This window comes from Mesoplodon mirus, assembly GCF_964341445.2.
Source record: "Mesoplodon mirus genome assembly, chromosome: 12".
NCBI classification, from domain to species: domain Eukaryota; kingdom Metazoa; phylum Chordata; class Mammalia; order Artiodactyla; family Ziphiidae; genus Mesoplodon; species Mesoplodon mirus.
In genome coordinates, this window is record NC_138988.1 from 78,197,158 (window position 1) to 78,215,563 (window position 18,406).

The 18,406-nt window shown below is 44.8% G+C and overlaps 2 protein-coding genes across 8 annotated transcripts in view; one reads left to right on the forward strand and one right to left on the reverse strand.

Annotated features, from left to right (window-relative positions):
• The window catches only part of MEP1A (meprin A subunit alpha), a gene marked incomplete at its 5' end in the record, with an annotated part of 31,986 nt that extends 31,301 nt beyond the window's left edge, over positions 1-685 (forward strand). Inside the window, one exon of the mRNA XM_082637765.1 lies at positions 624-685. Coding sequence (XP_082493891.1) covers positions 624-640 — 17 coding nt within the window. The 3' untranslated portion in view covers positions 641-685. The remainder of the gene's footprint in view (positions 1-623) is intronic.
• A 13,836-nt stretch (positions 686-14,521) lies between these two features.
• The window catches only part of ADGRF5 (adhesion G protein-coupled receptor F5), a 111,682-nt gene continuing 107,797 nt past the window's right edge, over positions 14,522-18,406 (reverse strand). For 6 of the 7 annotated variants that reach the window (XM_082638017.1, XM_082638021.1, XM_082638020.1 and 3 more), the window contains 3 exons: positions 18,311-18,370; positions 17,613-17,697; positions 14,522-15,772 (listed from right to left, as the gene is read on the reverse strand). In XM_082638017.1, coding sequence (XP_082494143.1) covers positions 15,693-15,772; positions 17,613-17,697; positions 18,311-18,370 — 225 coding nt within the window. In that variant the 3' untranslated portion in view covers positions 14,522-15,692. Of the gene's footprint in view, positions 15,773-16,406; positions 16,474-17,612; positions 17,698-18,310; positions 18,371-18,406 lie in introns of all 7 variants that reach the window. The other variant, XM_082638019.1, reaches the window with a different exon arrangement.

Consider the following 18,406-nt stretch of genomic DNA (forward strand, 5'->3'; position numbering starts at 1 on the left):
GGCTTTCCTGTCCCCACCCTCACATGGTTCTGTTACCCTGCTCTGTGCTCCAAATGTATCTAGTGTGTCCTGTGATGACGCTTTTATCCCTTAGTTGCAAATCCCTTGTTTAATAGACTGTCTTTCCCATAGACCGTAAGCTCTACGCGGGCAGACCCACCTTTATTGTGTTAGCCCAGTGCCTGGGAGTCTGCCTGGCCTGGCATGCATGGTCACTCGGTAAAAATGAATAAGTGAGCCAGTAATTGAATGAATAACTAAGATATAGAAACTCTCTCCTTTCTACTGCAAGTAAGATGTATACAATGAAACGCATATGTTTTTTGTACTAGAATCAAACACTCAAATACCTGTTTTCCATCAGACACAATAGGTTTATTATTCTTTTAGGGTCTTGTGTGTTAAAGAATTTCAAATAAAGCTTCCTCCTAGCAGCAGCATTTGCTTTCCTCCTCTGATTCTAAGGGAAAGTCTTTAATAAATTCAATAACTATTTCGTCAGTACCTTCAAAGGGTCCAGAATTGCATGTGAATTTGTGTGCGTGTGTGTGTGTGTGTGTGTGTGTGTATGGAGGCGGAGAATCATCCAAAAGCTCTTTATCAGATCTTTTTAAATTTTAAAGTCCATGTCCAGTGGTAAAGAATCCGCCTTCCAATGCGGGGGATGCAGGTGCGATCCCTGGTCAGGGAGCTAAGATCCCACATGCTGCGGGGCAACTAAGCCTGGCTGCAACTGCTGAACCCACGCGCCACAGCTACAGAGCCCACGCACTCTGGAGCCCACGCGCTACAACTAGAGAGAAACCCGCACACTGCAACGAAGATTCCGCGTGCCTCAACTAAGACCCAATGGAGACAAAAATAGAAATTAATTAATTAATTAATAAGTTAAAAAAATATTAAAAAATAAAGTATATTTATATACTGTTCGTGTATAAAATTATTAACAAATTGGAAGTATCAGGTAGAAGAGAATTTAAAGGAAGTATTTGTAGATACACTTTCTTTCGTGGTTCCTAGGAGACAAAACTACCCGAGGCAAGAAAGTTCCAAGAGAGATCAAGTAAGAAGGAAAGCTGAGGTTTCCATCCCCAATCAGCACAAGCCCCACAGAGAGCTGGCTCTAGAAGTTTACTAAAAGAAAATATTTCAAGGAGCCTGAATGGTCCAGGCTTTCGGTTACCAGCTTTCTAAGTACATACTTCATGACCACTCTGGAAACAAACGCGAGGGGTTAAGAAGAGTCCCTTTAATGCAAAGGTGTGAGAAGAGTTTGGAGCACGTGCAACCTCCAGTCCCAGCACTGACTCTCCAGCCTGAGGTGCATCAGTATCCCCTTGAAGGCTGGTTAAAACACAGATCGTAGGCACCACCCTAGAATTTCTGATTCAGTAGATCTGGGGTAGGGTCTAAGAATTTGCACTTCTAGCAGGTTCCCAGGTGATGCTGATGCTGAGAACTGCTGCTTTAGTGGATAGAAAAGAGGTCTGGACATCAGGCTCCCTGGCTGCAGGCTTGGATGGGCCATCTAACCAGCTCTGCAATTATCATAAAATCACACATGCTCTTGGTCTTTGTTTCCTAATCTGTCAAATGAAAGTGATAGTTGACTACCTCCTCCCAGCCCACTTTAACATCTACAGGGTTACAGAGTAATAAAATGGGTTATGGATAAGAAGGTGGAGTTAAAAGTATATGCAAAGTGTGCTGTTTAATTTTCAGAGTAGATGAGAAGCTACCCGGCCACCCAGCCAGTCTTCATCTCCAAAAACCAAATTGGAAATAACCTCCAGCTTTGCTTCTCTACATGCTTCACAGCCCTGCAAATCCACAAGTGACCTTAAGGCTGGACTTGGAGAAAGTGTTCCCTCCCCACCCCTGTGTCTCTCCTTAGAAGGGAGCTCCAGGCACTGTGGTTGCTGCTATTGTTTTTCTTTTATTAGAAGGAAATGTGCTCTGGGCCATGCCTGGCTTAGATCTGGTCCAGCTCAGAGGAGAAGCCCCATCCTAAACAGAGGACAACATTTCCTGTACACCTGAGTTCTCTCTGAAGGAAGCAGAAGCCAAACTTTCAAGGGTAACTTAGAATTTTGATCTAGTATTAGAAATGAAAACTGCTAAAACAATGACAAGGAGGTATCAGGCTGAGGGTAAAGCATTTTGATATTTCTCAGCACCAGCACCATACCCACCATCTTGATTCATCTCCATTGATGATGTATGGTCATCAATGTATGTATGATGTATGGTCACCTGTTGATTGCATGATTGATTAGGAATCTGGCTCATCTTAGATCAAGCAGTGTATTTAGCTTTTCTCTGAGCCTGAAGTTCTCCATCATACCAGGAGGATTAGCAGATACTTTATTCTTTTGAGGAGTTGATGGATGAGTAGGCATCTGTCATGGGGAGGTGGATAGAGAAATAAGCATTTCAACATCCTTAGGCAGTGTGGGATTTGGGATTTAGCTAAGCAATGTGAAAAACTGGGAAGCCCTCTCTGTATGCGGTTACTTGGATTCCTTGGTCTTATGTAGTGGGGCTGAATCAGAGTAATTTGAAAGTCTGAAAATGTCTCATGCTTCCCCCACCCTATTCTTTATCCTGCCATGTGGGGCTATGTGGTACCCTGGGAAGGGCAGAAAAAAAGACAGGAAGTACTGAATCCCTGAGAACTACGTGGATCCGAGCCTGCCATACCAGTCTTGGACTGCTTACCTACATGCTTTTTTGGCTAGAGAAATACACTTGAATTTTAAGTGGCCATTATTTTGAATCTGTGTTGCTCACAGAAAACGTAGTCCTCACTGTTAAGATGGCTTCTATGGGGTAGGCACATGACTCAGGCTAAGTCAATCACACTTCCTTGTTCTGCTGTAGACACGTGTACTGTTGGGGAAGAAAAGAGTTTCTCTTCCTTTTAGATCTGAGACTCTGGTTCATAGACCCCATAGATTTTTTTCCTTGAAGATCTGTCTTGGAATGAAATAAACACACAGAGGGAGACAAAGGGAGAAAAAGAACTCTGAGAGCATTGTTTGAGCCCCTGAATCCAGCTGAGCCTGAAGGTGTACCAATCCAGTATCTTCTCCAGTTACAGGAGCTAATAAATGTCCATGCCTGCTTCAACTAGTTTGAGTTGTGATTTCATTATTTGTAACAGAGAGATCTTTAAGTGACTCAACTGCTGCAGCACATAATTGGCTCATCTGTAAAGAGAGGAAGTAACTGGGATGAGTCTAAGGATTAAATAAAATCTTATATTACATAAGATTATAAACTTGAATTGAGATGCATATGCTGGTGAGTCAATCAGCCTCCCTTATTTTGCTCAGTGACTTATTCTTCCTTTATGGCTTCATAATGGGCATGATTTTAAAGTCAAACCTTGGCAAAAGGATGATTGTGGATGTCATGTATCTTCAGGGTTACTTTCAAAAACTCCTAATGATGAATTAAATGCAAAAATGTAGAGGGTGTATGTATTTTGATCTTGAATAGAGACTGTACCTAAATCTGGGTTCTCTCTCCTGTGTGTGTATAATTTCTAAACATATACATACAGTTTGATACAAAATAATCATGGCTAAATTCATTCAACAGTCACTGTGTGCCAGATATTCTGCTGGGGGCTTTATAAGAAGCAACTCTTCACAACCATCTGTTAGACCTGTCCAGTTATTATCCCCTTTTGTGTTGTGGAAATAGAGTCACAAGAGACTTTACCCAAGGTCGCAAAGCTAAGACATGCTGGGCTGACCATTGGAAAGCACAGGGTCTGGCTCCAGAACGCAAGCTCTTCCCCATCACTTACACAACCAAATCGGCTGTCAGTCAACACTGACGAACAACACAATGTGTTCATGCTGCAAACTGAAGCCGAGCATTCAAATAATCCAAGTAGCAAATCAGTTGCTGCTTCAGTCTGCCCATCACGTGGGAAATCACGATGTAGCCAAGTTGATTAGGACCAATGTCAGTTGGTCCACGTGTGTTCAGACACAGCCTCGGGAATACACTTCATCCCTAGGAAATCGTATTTTCCTCCTATGTGTCTAAATGGCATCCAGCATTCTGAGAATGCTTGCTCTGTCTGTGGCAAGAATAAAAATACTACCACTGGTCAGTGGAACCCCATGGAAACTCTTTTGCATGAAGAGTAAAGATTAAAATGGCAGGTGTGGTCAAGCTGCTCCCTTTGGGGAGTCGACCAGTTGGCTAATGGGGGATCTACTTTCTTTTTTCTTAAATTGGTTCTAGTTCTCTGTGTCTTTAGATAAATCTTTTATCATTTCCAAGCATTGGCTTCTTATTTGAGAGTTATTATGAAATCTGAAAGAGATAAATATAAGAAACAAAGTAGAACTGCAAATTATTAGCCATGTCCTATGGCATGTAATTTGAAGAGAGCCAGAAGGCATAACTGCCCCCAAATTGCTAACATAACTTTGTGTTTGTGTGTCTGAGAGGTCTTTATGAAATTTAGGTAAGTTATTTGTGGATGAATTAAAATTAATTATTGCCCTAAAATATCTGCCAGCTAATGTCGTCCTGAGAACACTGGGACACAGGCTAAAAATGTCTGGATGGTATGGAGATGCTTTGATAGATTCCCCAGACAGGTAAGGGCAGACGGTGGGCCATGAACACTTAGGAGTTGGGTTACTGACGGCAAGATGTGGCAAAGTCAAAAGCTCCATTTCATGGCTTCATCCAGGGTCAATGTAGCTATTTCCCATGGTGGAGCAACTCTACTTTCAATAAAGCAACATAGCTGGCATCCTTTCATGCTCCATCAGAGACCAGGAAAGGAAGTAGTTCCATGTTTGCCCAGAACACTGGTCATTATGCTCTGGGCTGCCGTGAGATGAAATTATTAAGCAGGATTAAGGCTGGAGATGCCTTAACGTCTCCATCCTTTCTGTCACCACGTTGTCCCTCTCTCATTTTCTGTGCTCAGAGCTCTCCCTGCCATGGGAGTCTGCGTGTATCACAGGGAAGCAGCAGTGTGGTGGTGACGTGCACACATTCTAGGTCAGATATTCTGCATTCAACACCTGACTCTACCATTCTTTTTTTTTTTTTTTTTTTTTTTCCGGTACGCGGGCCTCTCACTGCTGTGGCCTCTCCTGTTGCGGAGCACAGGCTCCGGACACGCAGGCTCAGTGGCCATGGCTCACGGGCCCAGCCGCTCCGCGGCACGTGGGATCCTCCCAGACCGGGGCACGAACCCGCGCCCCCTGCATCGACAGGCGGACTCTCAACCACTGCGCCACCAGGGAAGCCCGACTCTACCATTCTTGAACTGTGTGGCCCTGGGCAAGTGATTAACCTCTCTGTGCTTAGTTTATTCATCTGCAAAATAAAGAGAAAAAGAATATTTACTCAACCCTAGAAGGGGTTGTTGTCAAGCTTGAATGAGATTCTAGGACAGCACCGAACACATGGTAAGAACTCAATAAATGTTAGTTAACATAGATAGTTAACAGCCATTTTCAGTGGAGGGTAAATTTCATGTCATTTGCTGTGTCCCTCTCCTGGAGCCTGGCACATGTTAAGCCTCATCTCTCCTTGTGATTTTGTTTTCTGTTAGAGGGGTGTCCCATGTAAGGGAGAAGGGCTGAGAGCTATCCTGAGGGTATGAGTAATATCCCAGGCATATGACACTCTCCCGCAGTCAGAAGTCATATGCCTCTTATGCAAGGCCAGGTCAGCTTGTCCCTCTGCCCTAAGGGCCAGCCCTTTTGGCAGTGGTACTGTTTACTTCTCCTGAATCTTCTTGGATCACACTTCAGCTGGCAGAGCCAGCAGTCTCCTCTTCATCGTGTGTCTGGAGACTAGACTAGAAACTTACCAGCTGCTGGCTGGTGTGTCACTTAGCCCTAGGACAGCTGTGGATTCACCACAGATTGAAAATGAAAGCCCAGCCCGCCAGTAGGTTTCTGCCTACTGTGGGTGAATGAGAACAGGGAATAAGACCATTCTGACTCATCCTCTTGAAGGTGCATTGATGGGCATGTGTGAAGGTCCTGTGAAACATGGAAGACACCCATGTTTATTTCTCAAACTACCTTCCACACTCCTGTCTGGAATGGGGGGACTGGGTGATTTCTGGGGCTGCTTCTAGCTTTGCCTTTAGGTCTATAAGTAAGATTCTGTCCATGAGGAAGGAGAAAAAACAGAAGGAGGGAGCTATCAGGGCTAGTATCTCGCAGAAATGTACACCTGCCAGTAAAACCCATCACACCTACTGGAACTATGTGCCTGGAATGCTGGCTCTCCCCATACCTTGACATCTCTTTCTACATCATTTGTTTTCCTCCTGCAAGGATCATAATTTTTGTTGTTGTTGCGGTACGTGGGCCTCTCACTGTTGTGGCCTCTCCCGTTGCGGAGCACAGGCTCCGGACGCGCAGGCTCAGCGGCCATGGCTCACGGGCCCAGCCGCTCCGCGGCATGTGGGGTCTTCCCGGACCGGGGCACGAACCCGTGTCCCCTGCATCGGCAGGCGGACTCTCAACCACTGCGCCACCAGGGAAGCCCCATAATATTAATATAGAAGTCTTAGGAGGTGGGGACAGAGAGTGATTCTTTCGTGCCTGGTTTCTGTCATTCTGTTCATAGTCCCGAGTTACTTGTCCTCTGCACGCTGCCCTCCAGGCTCTCATCCACGGGCCCACAGTAGCTGCACACCTTTGAGGTTCTGTCAAGGGGCTCAGGGAGGCGCTTCCTCTAATGACCACCAGGTGGTGATCAAGCCTCAGGAGAAGCTGGCGGGTTGCTGGGGAGGAGCAGGAGCTTGGAGGCCAACTGTCACTCATCAGCCCAGCTGGCCATCCCGTCAGGACTGCCCTGACCAGGACAGCTGTGAACAGAGCGCCTCTGGGCATGGGAAGCGCTCACAGTTCCAGAAAAGCAGTAAAGGGATGTACGAAATTCCTCAGTGAATCAAAATCAGACGCCTCTTACCACCGCTGCTAGAGGTTGGGGCTACTTGGCAGGATGGAGGACCCAGGATGGTACCCATTAAAATTAGTTTCCAAGAAGGCGGGGCCCAGAGTCATCCCTGGATCCTGGGAAGTGGGCTGTGCAGCAGTCTGCCCAGGACTTGCCCAATCAATTCCTGTTTCTTTTCATGCTGAGAAAAAGCCTTTTTTTTTTTTTTTCCTGGACTCCTGGGTTTGTTCTATTTAGTTTCTAATAGTCACAAGCATACTTCCTTTGGGACTTGGCTCTGCATTAAAAAATAAAGACCCTGGGGTGGGAACGGAGTTGAGTAACCCCCATCCTTGGCCCATTCTTGCAGGGGGAACACTCATGACCTTTCAACTCTTCATCTCAAAGTTTACAGGTGAAACAGAAAGAATAGATGTCTAGAGCATTATTCTAAAAATAGACAAGATGACTGTATGTAGACCACACACAGCCCACATGGGAAAATAGTATTTGGAGACAAGTAACAGGGGTCTGGCACAGGGCGGGCTTTAGTAATCGTGCCCATCTTTTCTTCTTTCTTTTTCTGTCTGCTCCATATTCAGGAAGAATAGGGTCATGAAAATTGTTTCCTCTCTAGAATGTGCCAGAGGATAGACTTAGACATCTGTCTACCAGGACATAAGGAAAGATGGGGTGGTGAGGTTGGTAAATGGGAAGTAATCAGGGGCTTCATCGTCACCTCCTTCAGTACCACGGATGGGGGTACTGGGGTGGGGGGCTATGTCACAGGTCTGGCCCAGGGGGCAATTCCATTCTCGCCTCTTGGCCACTGCTTAACACCGGCAGAGATAAGGGATCGTTTGCAATAAGCCTCCAGAGGGGCAGGTAGCCTGTGAGCAATGCTTCTGCTCCTGGAAGGAGGGGCACCTGAAGTCTGCCACGTGGGCCCATTTGATGCTGGGGAGACAGTGCTCAGAGCAGGCCTCCCATGGGGACCCACTCATCACAGGCTCTCCCACTTCCCCAGACTTTCATCCTCTGGGACCTGAGCTCGAAGGGCCCTGAAGTAGTCACAGCTGGAAGTTGAGCTCCAGGGGGTCCCCACCTGCAGGAGGGTTCTGAAGGCACCTGGGGTCGTAGAGCAGGCCTGGGCCTCTGATGGTCCTCCCTACACTGTTGGGCAACGGAGGCCCAATATATGCCCACTGGGCTGTGTGTGCCAGGGGCTGAGTCACGTCCGGGACTCCAGAAGAGGCACTGGACCCTTTTGGGAAGCACAGAATGTCAATGTAAAGGCATGTCTTGGGGCAACATTGTCCAGAGACTGCCAACCTGCATGTGTGCTTTGGGCCTCTTAACAAAAATCATCTTGTCACATATAGGATTAGCTTGAAGGAAATCTTCAAAGTCAACCATTTGTTGAGTGCCATCTCACTCCCTCATGGGTACGGGATGAAGCGTGCCCTACCCATCCTAATTCGGGGCTCTCCTGATGACCCTCGACACCCAGGTCTAGAATGCCCCTGGACTCCCACTAGGGTCATCAGAGCTAACTGTCCCCTCCCCAAAGCTCCCCTGTGGTCGGCCTCTCTCTGCCTTTCAAAGAGATAATGGAAATAATCTATTATTTGCATGATACTTAGTTTCCAAAACGTGTTCCTATAAACTATGGTTTTGGGGCCTGACAACAGCCTTGAGAGGTAATTAGAATGATCCCTATTTTTCAGATGAGCAAACCAAGGACCAGAGAACTTTAGTAAAGGGCCCAGGGGAGTGAGGAAAGGTGTCTTTCTGTTCTAGGAGCCGTGTTCTTTCTGCTATGCCACACCAATGAGACAGTAAGCTCGTCCTCCAAGAAAGAAGGCTGATGCGGATCTCCCGGCCCTTCCTCCTTTCTGGGAAAGATGCGAGGCTGCAACTTTCTGGGGCTGATACCCCGTGCTTGTCAGTAATCTCCAAGGACAGTTTATAACAGTGTGGCTTTCAGGCCAGCTTGGAGGGGCAGGAGTTATATGGAAGAGAAGTATTTGGGGCCTTACGAATTTATGCCCCTTCCACCTCCCAAATGTGTAAGCATCTCTGCAAAGACCATCCCGGATGATGTGGTACAGGCCTGTTTTAAATTCATTTTCCTACCCTGCTGTTCATATAGAGAAAGGAAGCAGAATAGCAGAACGCATTTATCTCTGATTTATGCTTTAAATATGTGTTTCCCGGTGTAGTAGCTTCTAGATACATGTGGCTCCTTAGCCCTGGAAATGTGCTGGGCACTTGTGGAGTAAAACACACACTAGATTGTGAACACTTAGAATTAAAAGAAAAAAAAAAAAGGAATGTAAAATATCTCATTAAGAAGTTTACATAAACTACATCTTAAAATGCTAAGATTTTAGATCTGTTGGGTTAAGTCAAATGTATTACTGCAATTCATTTTATCAACTTACTTTTTGTAAAGTGGCTCCTAAAAAATGTAAAGTACACATGACTTATCGTTCTACCATACTGTGCAGCGCTCCCAGCGTTCCTGAATAGTTCAAAGACGGCTGCATTCCTTTTCACATAACGTATTCATAGGAAGCATGCTTTTCTTCCTGTTTATATGAATAGACTTCATAAAGCCAGGGGGAAAGGTCTTCAAAATACAAAACTAAACATCTTCCTTTCTGAATGATGTATACATTATCATACAAAGAAAAACATCAGGGCAGGGAATTCCCTGGCGGTCCAGTGGTTATGGCTGGACCATAACATGTTTCCAATGCAGGGGGCACGGGTTCCATCCCTTGTCAGGGAACTAAGATCCTGCGTGCCGTATGGTGCAGCCGAAAAATAAATGTAAAAATATCCACACACACACACAAAAAGAAAAGAAAAACATCAGGGCAAAAGAGCAAAAAATTCCAGACAAAGTCCTGTGACCCATGCAAGCATGTGCTGGGAGGTTAACCCCATGAGAGAGGGATGCGTCTCCTGAGGTATGAAAACTTTTCCAGTTCCAGGCACGGGCTGCAGGTGGCAGCACTTCATTGGGGGTGGGGGGAACTTTAAGGATGAGAAGTGCCCAGCATAGGAGGAGCATTTTGACTTGGTTTTTAAGGAGTGGGAGGTCAGATGAACAAAAGCTTAGAGAACAGGCCAGCACCTGTGTGTTCAGGTCTCTGCCCTGTTGGCCTAAATGTCAAACGTACATTAGACTGAGTACATTAGAGCTCCTGGGCTCACCCTACCTGCCACACCAGACGCACACCGCGTGGGGAAGGTTGTCTGCTACGGAGTTGTGTGCCTCTTTTCATCTGGACAAATCAAGCTTTCCCACAGGGCACTTTCCCTGAATTTCCACACAGCTGGAAGCCATCCCCTTGGGAAGGGTGCCTTCTGTCACATTTGCATATTCAGCAGACAGAATAACATTGACATATTTGCAGCACACAAGCCTTATCACTGACACTGCCGGAGAGACCCTTCTCAGTGTGATTACCCTTATGGACAAAGGAAAGTTTGCAGGTCACGTATCTGCAGCTTAGACCTCATACAGATTCCACAGAGCAGTGCTGGGTCCTTAACTTTTTTTAAATTAGTTAATTTATTTTTGGCTGTGTTGGGTCTTCGTTGCTGTGCTTGGGCTTTCCCTAGTTGTGGCTAGCGGGGGTTACTCTTTGTTGCGGTGCGCGGGCTTCTCACTGCGGTGGCTTCTCTTGGTGTGGAGCATGGACTCTAGGCACGTGGGCTTCAGTAGTTGTGGCACACGGGCTCAGTAGTTGTGGCTCACGGGCTCTAGAGCACAGGCTCAATAGTTGTGGCGCACAGCTTTAGTTGCTCCATGGCATGTGGGACCTTCCCGGACCAGGGCTCGAACCCATGTCGCCTGCATTGGCAGGCGGATTCTTAACCGCTGTGCCACCAGGGAAATCCCTAACTTTGTTTTTTTAAACAATCTGAAGAAATAGCTTGTATCATCTTCTCCCATGCACTGTGAGCCGGACCTGTGACTCTGATGAGATGTCACTCTAATGAGTAGAGTACATCACAGGTCAAAGGTGAAGGAATTCTGCGGATATAATTAAGGTCCCTAATCACCTGGCTTTGAGTTCATCTCAAGGGAGATTATCATGGGTGGGCCAGACCTAATCAGGTGAGTCCTTTAAAAGAGGGTCTGGAGATCAGAGACTGAAGAAGTCACAGAGATTCAAAGCAGCATAGAAGCTCTTCTGTTGACTTTGAAGAAGCAAACTGCCTTATTGGGAGAAGACAACATGGCAGGGGATGGTAGGCTGCCTCCAGGAGCTAAGGACCTCAGTCCTATTAACTACAAAGAATAAAATTCTGCCAAGCAATCACTGAGCTCGGAGGAGGACCCCAGCTTTCAGATGAGACCGCAGTCCTGGCCAACAACTTGAGTTCAGCCTGATGAGCCCCTGAGCAGAGGACCCGGTTAAGCCATGCCCAGAAACTGCGTGATAACAAATAGGTATGGTTTTCAGCTTCTACGTTTGCAGTAATATGTTACAAAGCAGTAGAAAACTAATACAGGAAATACAGGACTGTGTTGCAGAAATATCTGTTGCTAACAGAACCCATGGGGCTCTGTTTTTGGCTGTCCATGAAAATTCCAACCAAGCCACATCCAAATGTCAGAACAGACATTTGTTTATTTGTTTCCCAGACAGTCAGGTCCTGAAAGCATTACTTCCAGGTCCCCTGTTTAAAGCCTCTTAAGCTTCTGGACTCCACATGCTGAGTGGGAGTGTGGATGGTGTGAGGAAAGACATCAGTTCTGTAGCCAACTGAGCTCAGCTGTGAACTTCTGACACCCCTCACCCTCGCCCCCATACCTGGAGAATAGATGTGACCACTCACTGGAGAAGATGGAATTAAATTCTGGTGGACGTGGGGAAGCCTGAAACAACAGCAGTAGCCTATTCCAAGAGCACAGACAATTTATATAAAGAAAACTTCACTCGATCTTGTTAGATTTTTATTGTTATAAGCACAGAAAAGACACAGAGCTGTATGCTGGCATGCTATTAAGACATGGCTGAAAATCCCAAGTCATAATTTAGAAACCTGTAGCATCTCATTTCAAAGCTAACATCTTTGAAATGATGAGACACTATTTTCACTGACGTTCAAAAAATACGTGAGAGAGACAGATCCACTGAAAGCCCCTCCTTTATTTTGGACACTCAGGGAATCAGAGTTCTGTTGGCCTGGGTTATTGACTTTCTCTTAGGGATGCAGAGCCCATTTGACATCACCTTCATCTGCCACAGATAAAATGCATTCCACCTACATGGCATTTCTATGACCACACTTGTTTCCTTTTGTCTTCTCACATGGTTGTGACTTTCTGTTCCACTTGTCTCAGAATAACTCCTTCCCCCACCTCTGTTCTTGCTGGTTGCTATAATCTTTCTCATCTCCATGCAACTTTTTTTTTCAGTCTTCCAACCTCTCTGAAGGTCCCTAGATAAACCACAAAGGGCTATGACTTCCCACAGTGTTTCTTAATTTCTGGCCTTAGCAACCTACATCCTGAAATCCCCATGGACCTGTATTTACCTCTTTCTCCAAGTAAACAGTAAGGAACGGGGAGGAGGATGGCAGATACATGACTCATTCAAGAGATGATGTGTTACACTGGACTTAGAATATTATACTGGGCTTAGAATATTTCTGTAGTGTATATTCATTGCTCATTGGTGAATGCTCCAACCTCACAACCTCTGAAGCATTAGCACAGATCCCTTTGCAAGAAACTGACTTAATAGAACATCCCTTAATGCAAGAAGGTTTTGGTCCATGGAACCGACTTTATACACTGAGAGATTTCAGGGACGTGGGGAAGTATTGCCCTCTTTCCAAGTGAAGTTGACCCCATATCTCACTTTGTATGAAAACCAGAGCCCATGTTCTCCCTTCCCTCGGAAATCTGCTGTGAAAAGCCTTGGAATCCTTGCTGATTGAGAACTGGTGACCTTGGGGCCAAGCAAAGCTCCTGCTTTCATGGAATTTACAGATTCACGGACCACTCTTTTTTACAATTTTGAATTCTGTTGCTTATTTTAGGATCTTCTTGGCAAAGAGCAGTGGCTGAACTATGTGTCTTGCAGTTGAGCAGAAAACCAGCATTTATTGTATTTCTCCAATGTTTTGTTTGTATAGCTTTCCTGGGATTTGGATCCGGCGCTGTGACTTGAAAGGTGGGAGGTACATGCACACGTGTGTGTGTGTGTGTTGCGGGTAAGTGAACGTGCCCACCCCCCATGTTAATGAACTTGGGAAGAGAGCCAGATCCACATCCTGGGGAGCCCTGCTGAAGGTTCCTGTCATTACAGAGGTCCCCTCCACAAAGTCAAACACAATGATTCCCAAAGGATCCCTACAGAAGTGGGTGGAAGGTCAGTGTTTCTTGTCACTTTGTGGTTTTGAACATGAGACCCACAGCCTCCAGTGTGCTGTGCTTTCCTTGGCCGATCACATCAAGGTGGCCGTGCTAACATACTGTCTAACCCTGCCTCAGTCCCCGCTGATAGAACCCCAGAGACCACAGCAGCAACGCTGTTCTTGCCCTAACAGCTAAATCTAATTCAGTTCATCCTCCAACCTAACCTCTGGGTCTGTCTTCCAAGTACCAAACTCTGCCCAAAGTTGATCATTCCCTGAAAAATGTTAAGCCTGACAATCATTTCCTTTAGGGACTTTAAATAATGAACTATTCAGCTGGGATAATGACGTGACAATTTGCAGGCAAATGTGGGCGTAGATGTCTGCGTCGTTTGTGAATAGGTATGAAAAAAGAGTTCATTTCCTTGAAACATTAGGACCTCTGCCTCACCTCCCCCTCTCCATAAAGAAAAGAGAGATGATAATAGAATTTAAAATTTAAAATAAACGGGAGAGGTTTTAAAGAGTTAAAACATTTGCAGAATACTCTTTCGAACCTCAATAAATAAATGGTTGCTGAATCTCGGACTCTTTTGGCCTTTCTTCCTGGTGGTTGGACCCGTTTAAATTTGTCCTTATGAAGACCACACAACCCACATTTTCAGAGAAGCCCCACATTATTATTCTGTTTCACTGTCTCCCTGGGATCCGACTTTGATTTGGAATGTATGGTTGTTGTGGCTACAGTACGTGGTTCACATTTTTTTAAATTAATTAATTTATTTTGGCTGCATTGGGTCTTTGTCGCTGTGTACGGGCTTTCTCTAGTTGTGGCGAGCGGGGGCTACTCTTCGTTGCGGTGCACGGGCTTCTCACTGCGGTGGCTCCTCTTGTTGTGGAGCATGGGCTCTAGGAACATGGGCTTCAGTAGTTGTGGCACGCGGGCTCAGTAGTTGTGGCATGCGGGCTTAGTTGCTCCAAGGCATTACATGGTTAACTTTGATAAGGATGCTATTTTAATCTTTGTATTTTTATGAAATGCACACACACAAGCCAAATACACACATGCACATAATTCACAAACAATCTTCACCATCTGTTCATCAAGGTAAAGTGTCATCAGGAGCACAGACTAGACGGTTGTAAAATTTCTTTCTAGAAGATTTCCAGGTGGTTGGAATAAACACAAATTAGACAGTAGAAAACTCTTAATGTATATTGGTCTAGGAACTTAGGAACTGAAAGAATTAATACATAGAGAGCTATACAACACACCCAGGGCCCCTAAATCCACAGTAAGCACAACAATAATAATATACAACGCTGTAAGGTCATTAAAATCTATTCTATCATGCACACAAAAGTACCTGGTTAAAGCTGTTAAATATATGACAGTTGAGGGGGGTTCTGTATTTCAGTGCAATATATCACATCTGGAAATGAATGGATATAAAAATATATATTTTTTGCTTTCAAAAAGTGGAACAAAGCAAAACATAAGGCTTTTCTGCTAAACTATAAAAGTGTAATCAGCAGTTGGTCTACTGTGATCTAATAAGGCATGGTCATCACATTTTCTCTGTCTATTCATTCCACTTAGCTCCAACCTTAACATACAGTAGCATATATGTATGTGTTTAGCATCAGGATCATGTCTTCTTCCATGAATTTCTTGTAAATATTATCATCCACTTGAAAGCATCTTTGATATAATTTCCTCCTTAATTTTTTCATTGCTTTTGTTTTTTTTGGTCCCTCTTAACTAAGGAAATACCAGGAAGATATTGAAGTTTCTCCACGGCTAAATTTCAATTTCCATTTTGGAGTCATTTTTGAATTTTCAGTGTTGCAGCACCTGAGAAGCGATTGTATTAGGCTATTAACATGGAAATCTTAAAATGTGGTCCTTATGTTGTTCTTCTCTATTTTTTTCTTTTCCTTCTAGTTTCCTCCATCCCTCCCTTCTTTCTTCCTTCCTTCCTTCCTAGAATTCACTGAAGTATTTCCTAGGTCCTAGCCTTTTACTTATTATTTTAATCAAAGCTTATCTTTGGGCCCAGGGTGTGAAAAGTAAAAATGTCTCTGAAATTCTATTGTACAATATAGACAGAGAAGTTGGCTTGAGTTTCACTTAAATACTATACACACTCAGTATCACACAAGGGGTGGGGGTAGGGCTGCAACATAAATGTAACAATTCCTTTTAGTCTGTATTTACAAAAGAAAGTCCCTTCCCTAATGAAAAAGTCTCTTCAGCATCTGCTCCCTGAAGCCTGTGGAGAAAACATTTTATCCATGGCTTGGAAAGGATCTCTTTTTCAGAGAACGTCCACTGTTCCCCAAGAGGTTCCATGGGCTGGATTTTCCTGTTCTTAGTTGAGCAACGAATAAGCACTGGATGTGTTTTCCAGGGATGAGCTGGTTATTTCCGGGGTGGAAACATTGTATGTTCCTGAAAAACAGAACAGCAGCTCAGCTCAAGGCCAAGTCTTCATGATCACTGGGGTGTGAACCTCTGCTAGTGGACCAGGGGGCGCTCTACTCCAGGAGCCAGGTAAGCTCAGGCCATGCCTGGATAGGAACACATGCCTGCCCTCCTCCCCAGACCCAGAAGTCCTGGAGAACAAACAAAGCTGTTCTCAAGCACGCGTGGCAGCCGACAAGACAAGCACTAACTATTTCACATCATACCAGCAGCCAGATTTCTACAAAAGACAGGGAGGTCGCGGCAGGGGCAGCCCTCTGCATGCCACCACATGCATTGGCCTGGGGGCATCCGTGGGAGGGAATATCCCTGGTCCCTTTGGGTTGGTGTGACTTTGGGAAGCTCTTGGGAGGGGCCTGGGGGCTGAGCTGGGGAAAGGGAGAAAAGGAAAGAAAAGAGGAAATTACAGGAGAAGAAAAGGCAGGACCGAAAAAGCAGCAGGAGTCAGAGAATGCCAACAAAAGTGCTGAGGATGAGTGTAGCAGGGCAGGTGGCCCGCGAGCTACTGCACAGGCTAGTGTCAGCAGGGGGGTGGGGACTGAACACAGGGACAGTAGGGGCTGTGTGTTGGGCAGGGGAAGCGATACAGTGCCCACCCTACCATCAGATGGGTGGACTGCCACGGCTAACAGGGTTTCCATCATTGCCTGGGGGGCCCTTTGTCGCTGCTGACAACACAAACCAAAGTTACAGTGATTATGGAACCCTCAAATAGGCCAACCTGGATCTGCATTAATGACCCTGAAAAGCTGAGTGGCAATGGCCGGGGCTCTCAGGCACCGGGACCTCGGGAACAGGACCCCAACCCTTGATCTGACTGGTTCAGAAACAATGAACACATTTTATTGACCTTACATATTGCATAATTCTGATTCTGTGGAATCGTTTCATAGAGTTTTCACTGTTCTTGCTTTAATGCAAATAGTAAACATGATCCAGGGACAGTGCTGGCCAAAGGGAATAGTTCTAACATACCCTGGAGATTTGATCATTTCACAACAGGTCCAATCAAAAGTGAAGGTCCTCCAGTTTCATGAGTAATGAATCAAAATGAAGCTCAAAACACCAAGTTCTCCGGAGTTTCAATAATTAATAGGCATTCTCAAAATTTGCTTTATATGAAAAGCCTTAGTCAGGAAGGCTTTTGATACATTTGATACATTTCTTCATTTGTGAGATTTGTTCAGTTTTGAGGAGCTGAAAGGAAGTCTGGTGCCTATTTTCCTAAGGGGAGGAGGTGGTGGTGACGTGGGACAGGAGTTTCAGTTTGCCAGAATAGCTGAGACCCACTGCCCAAAGTCATTAACATTTTTTATCTTATGTCTACAAGGAGGAAATGTTCACTGTGCCATGCCCCTAACAGAACAGCTAACTTGGGTGATCCCTCATATGTATGCACAGTTTTATAAATGTCGATGTGCAAAAGAAGCACACTCTAAAAAAAAAAAAGGGGGAAAAAAAGGGAACTGAAACTCACAGCATGGGATCCTATGGTAGGATTCTCTAAATATATTCTTCGCTGCCCTGTAACCCATAAACATGACCTACCTATTCTTATATAACAGGAATAGAAGAGAACTCCGTGTTTGACCAGGCCAGCAATTTACAGTTCCCAGTTTTTTGGTGGATACAGTTTTTATGGAGAGCTCTCCACAGGTTGAAGGCAACTGCCCTCTGTACCAACCCCTTGGTTGTTTGGGAAAATATAAGCAAGTATTTAACCTCTGCCCCAAATAAGGCCATTATGGGCCTTATTATAGGTTGACCTATAGGTCAACCCAGGAAACATCTAGAGGTCAGCACGTACCTGTTTTACCAAACAAATTGTTAAATCTTCTTGATATTGGAGAACTCATAGAAAATACAGGAGTAGATGAACCTAGGGATGTTGACTAGAAAAGAAAAAAAAAGAATTACAAAGCAAACGTGTTAGACCAAGGCCCCGTTTTGATCTGTAGGATGATTTGTTTGCTGCCTGCTAGTGGTCACTGATTGCATCTTTCATCTCACTTTAAGGAGAGAGCCTGGATGAGCATGAATTTCTATTTCAGACAAATTAAGCAGGGGAGCCACCTTTTGAAACACTATAACATCACCACGGGTATTAGGGAAATAGCTTCCAAATACATTTTTTACTGTTTGATAGGGCTTATTATCTTCTGACATATGAAAACAAATATATCTAAGTGCAATAGTTATTTTCCAAGATGAACCACAGAAAATTCTATTCATCATTATTCTTCAAATTTTGTTCTTTACGGCCTTGAGTTTCCCCAGAAGAGTGCTTCTCATTGAAATTTGGTTTTAGCCTCCAGTTGATATTATCTGTGCTGTTTGTAACCTCTATTAAAAGATGTGGGGACAGCATCTTAATGCTAGTTCTGTTCCATGACTATGTTTAATAGGCAGAATCAGGTAAGAAGAAAACACAGTGGAATAATCTATGTTATCATTGGTAGTGGAGAGAGAGGGGTTTGTGAAAGTCTCTACAAAGGAAGTATTTACCTTTGAGTGCTGTGAAGACCATCTTGACAGTGAAAACTTATTCAGCAAGGCTTCCTGTACCTGCATCATTTAAAAGAAGCCATTGTCAACTCAACA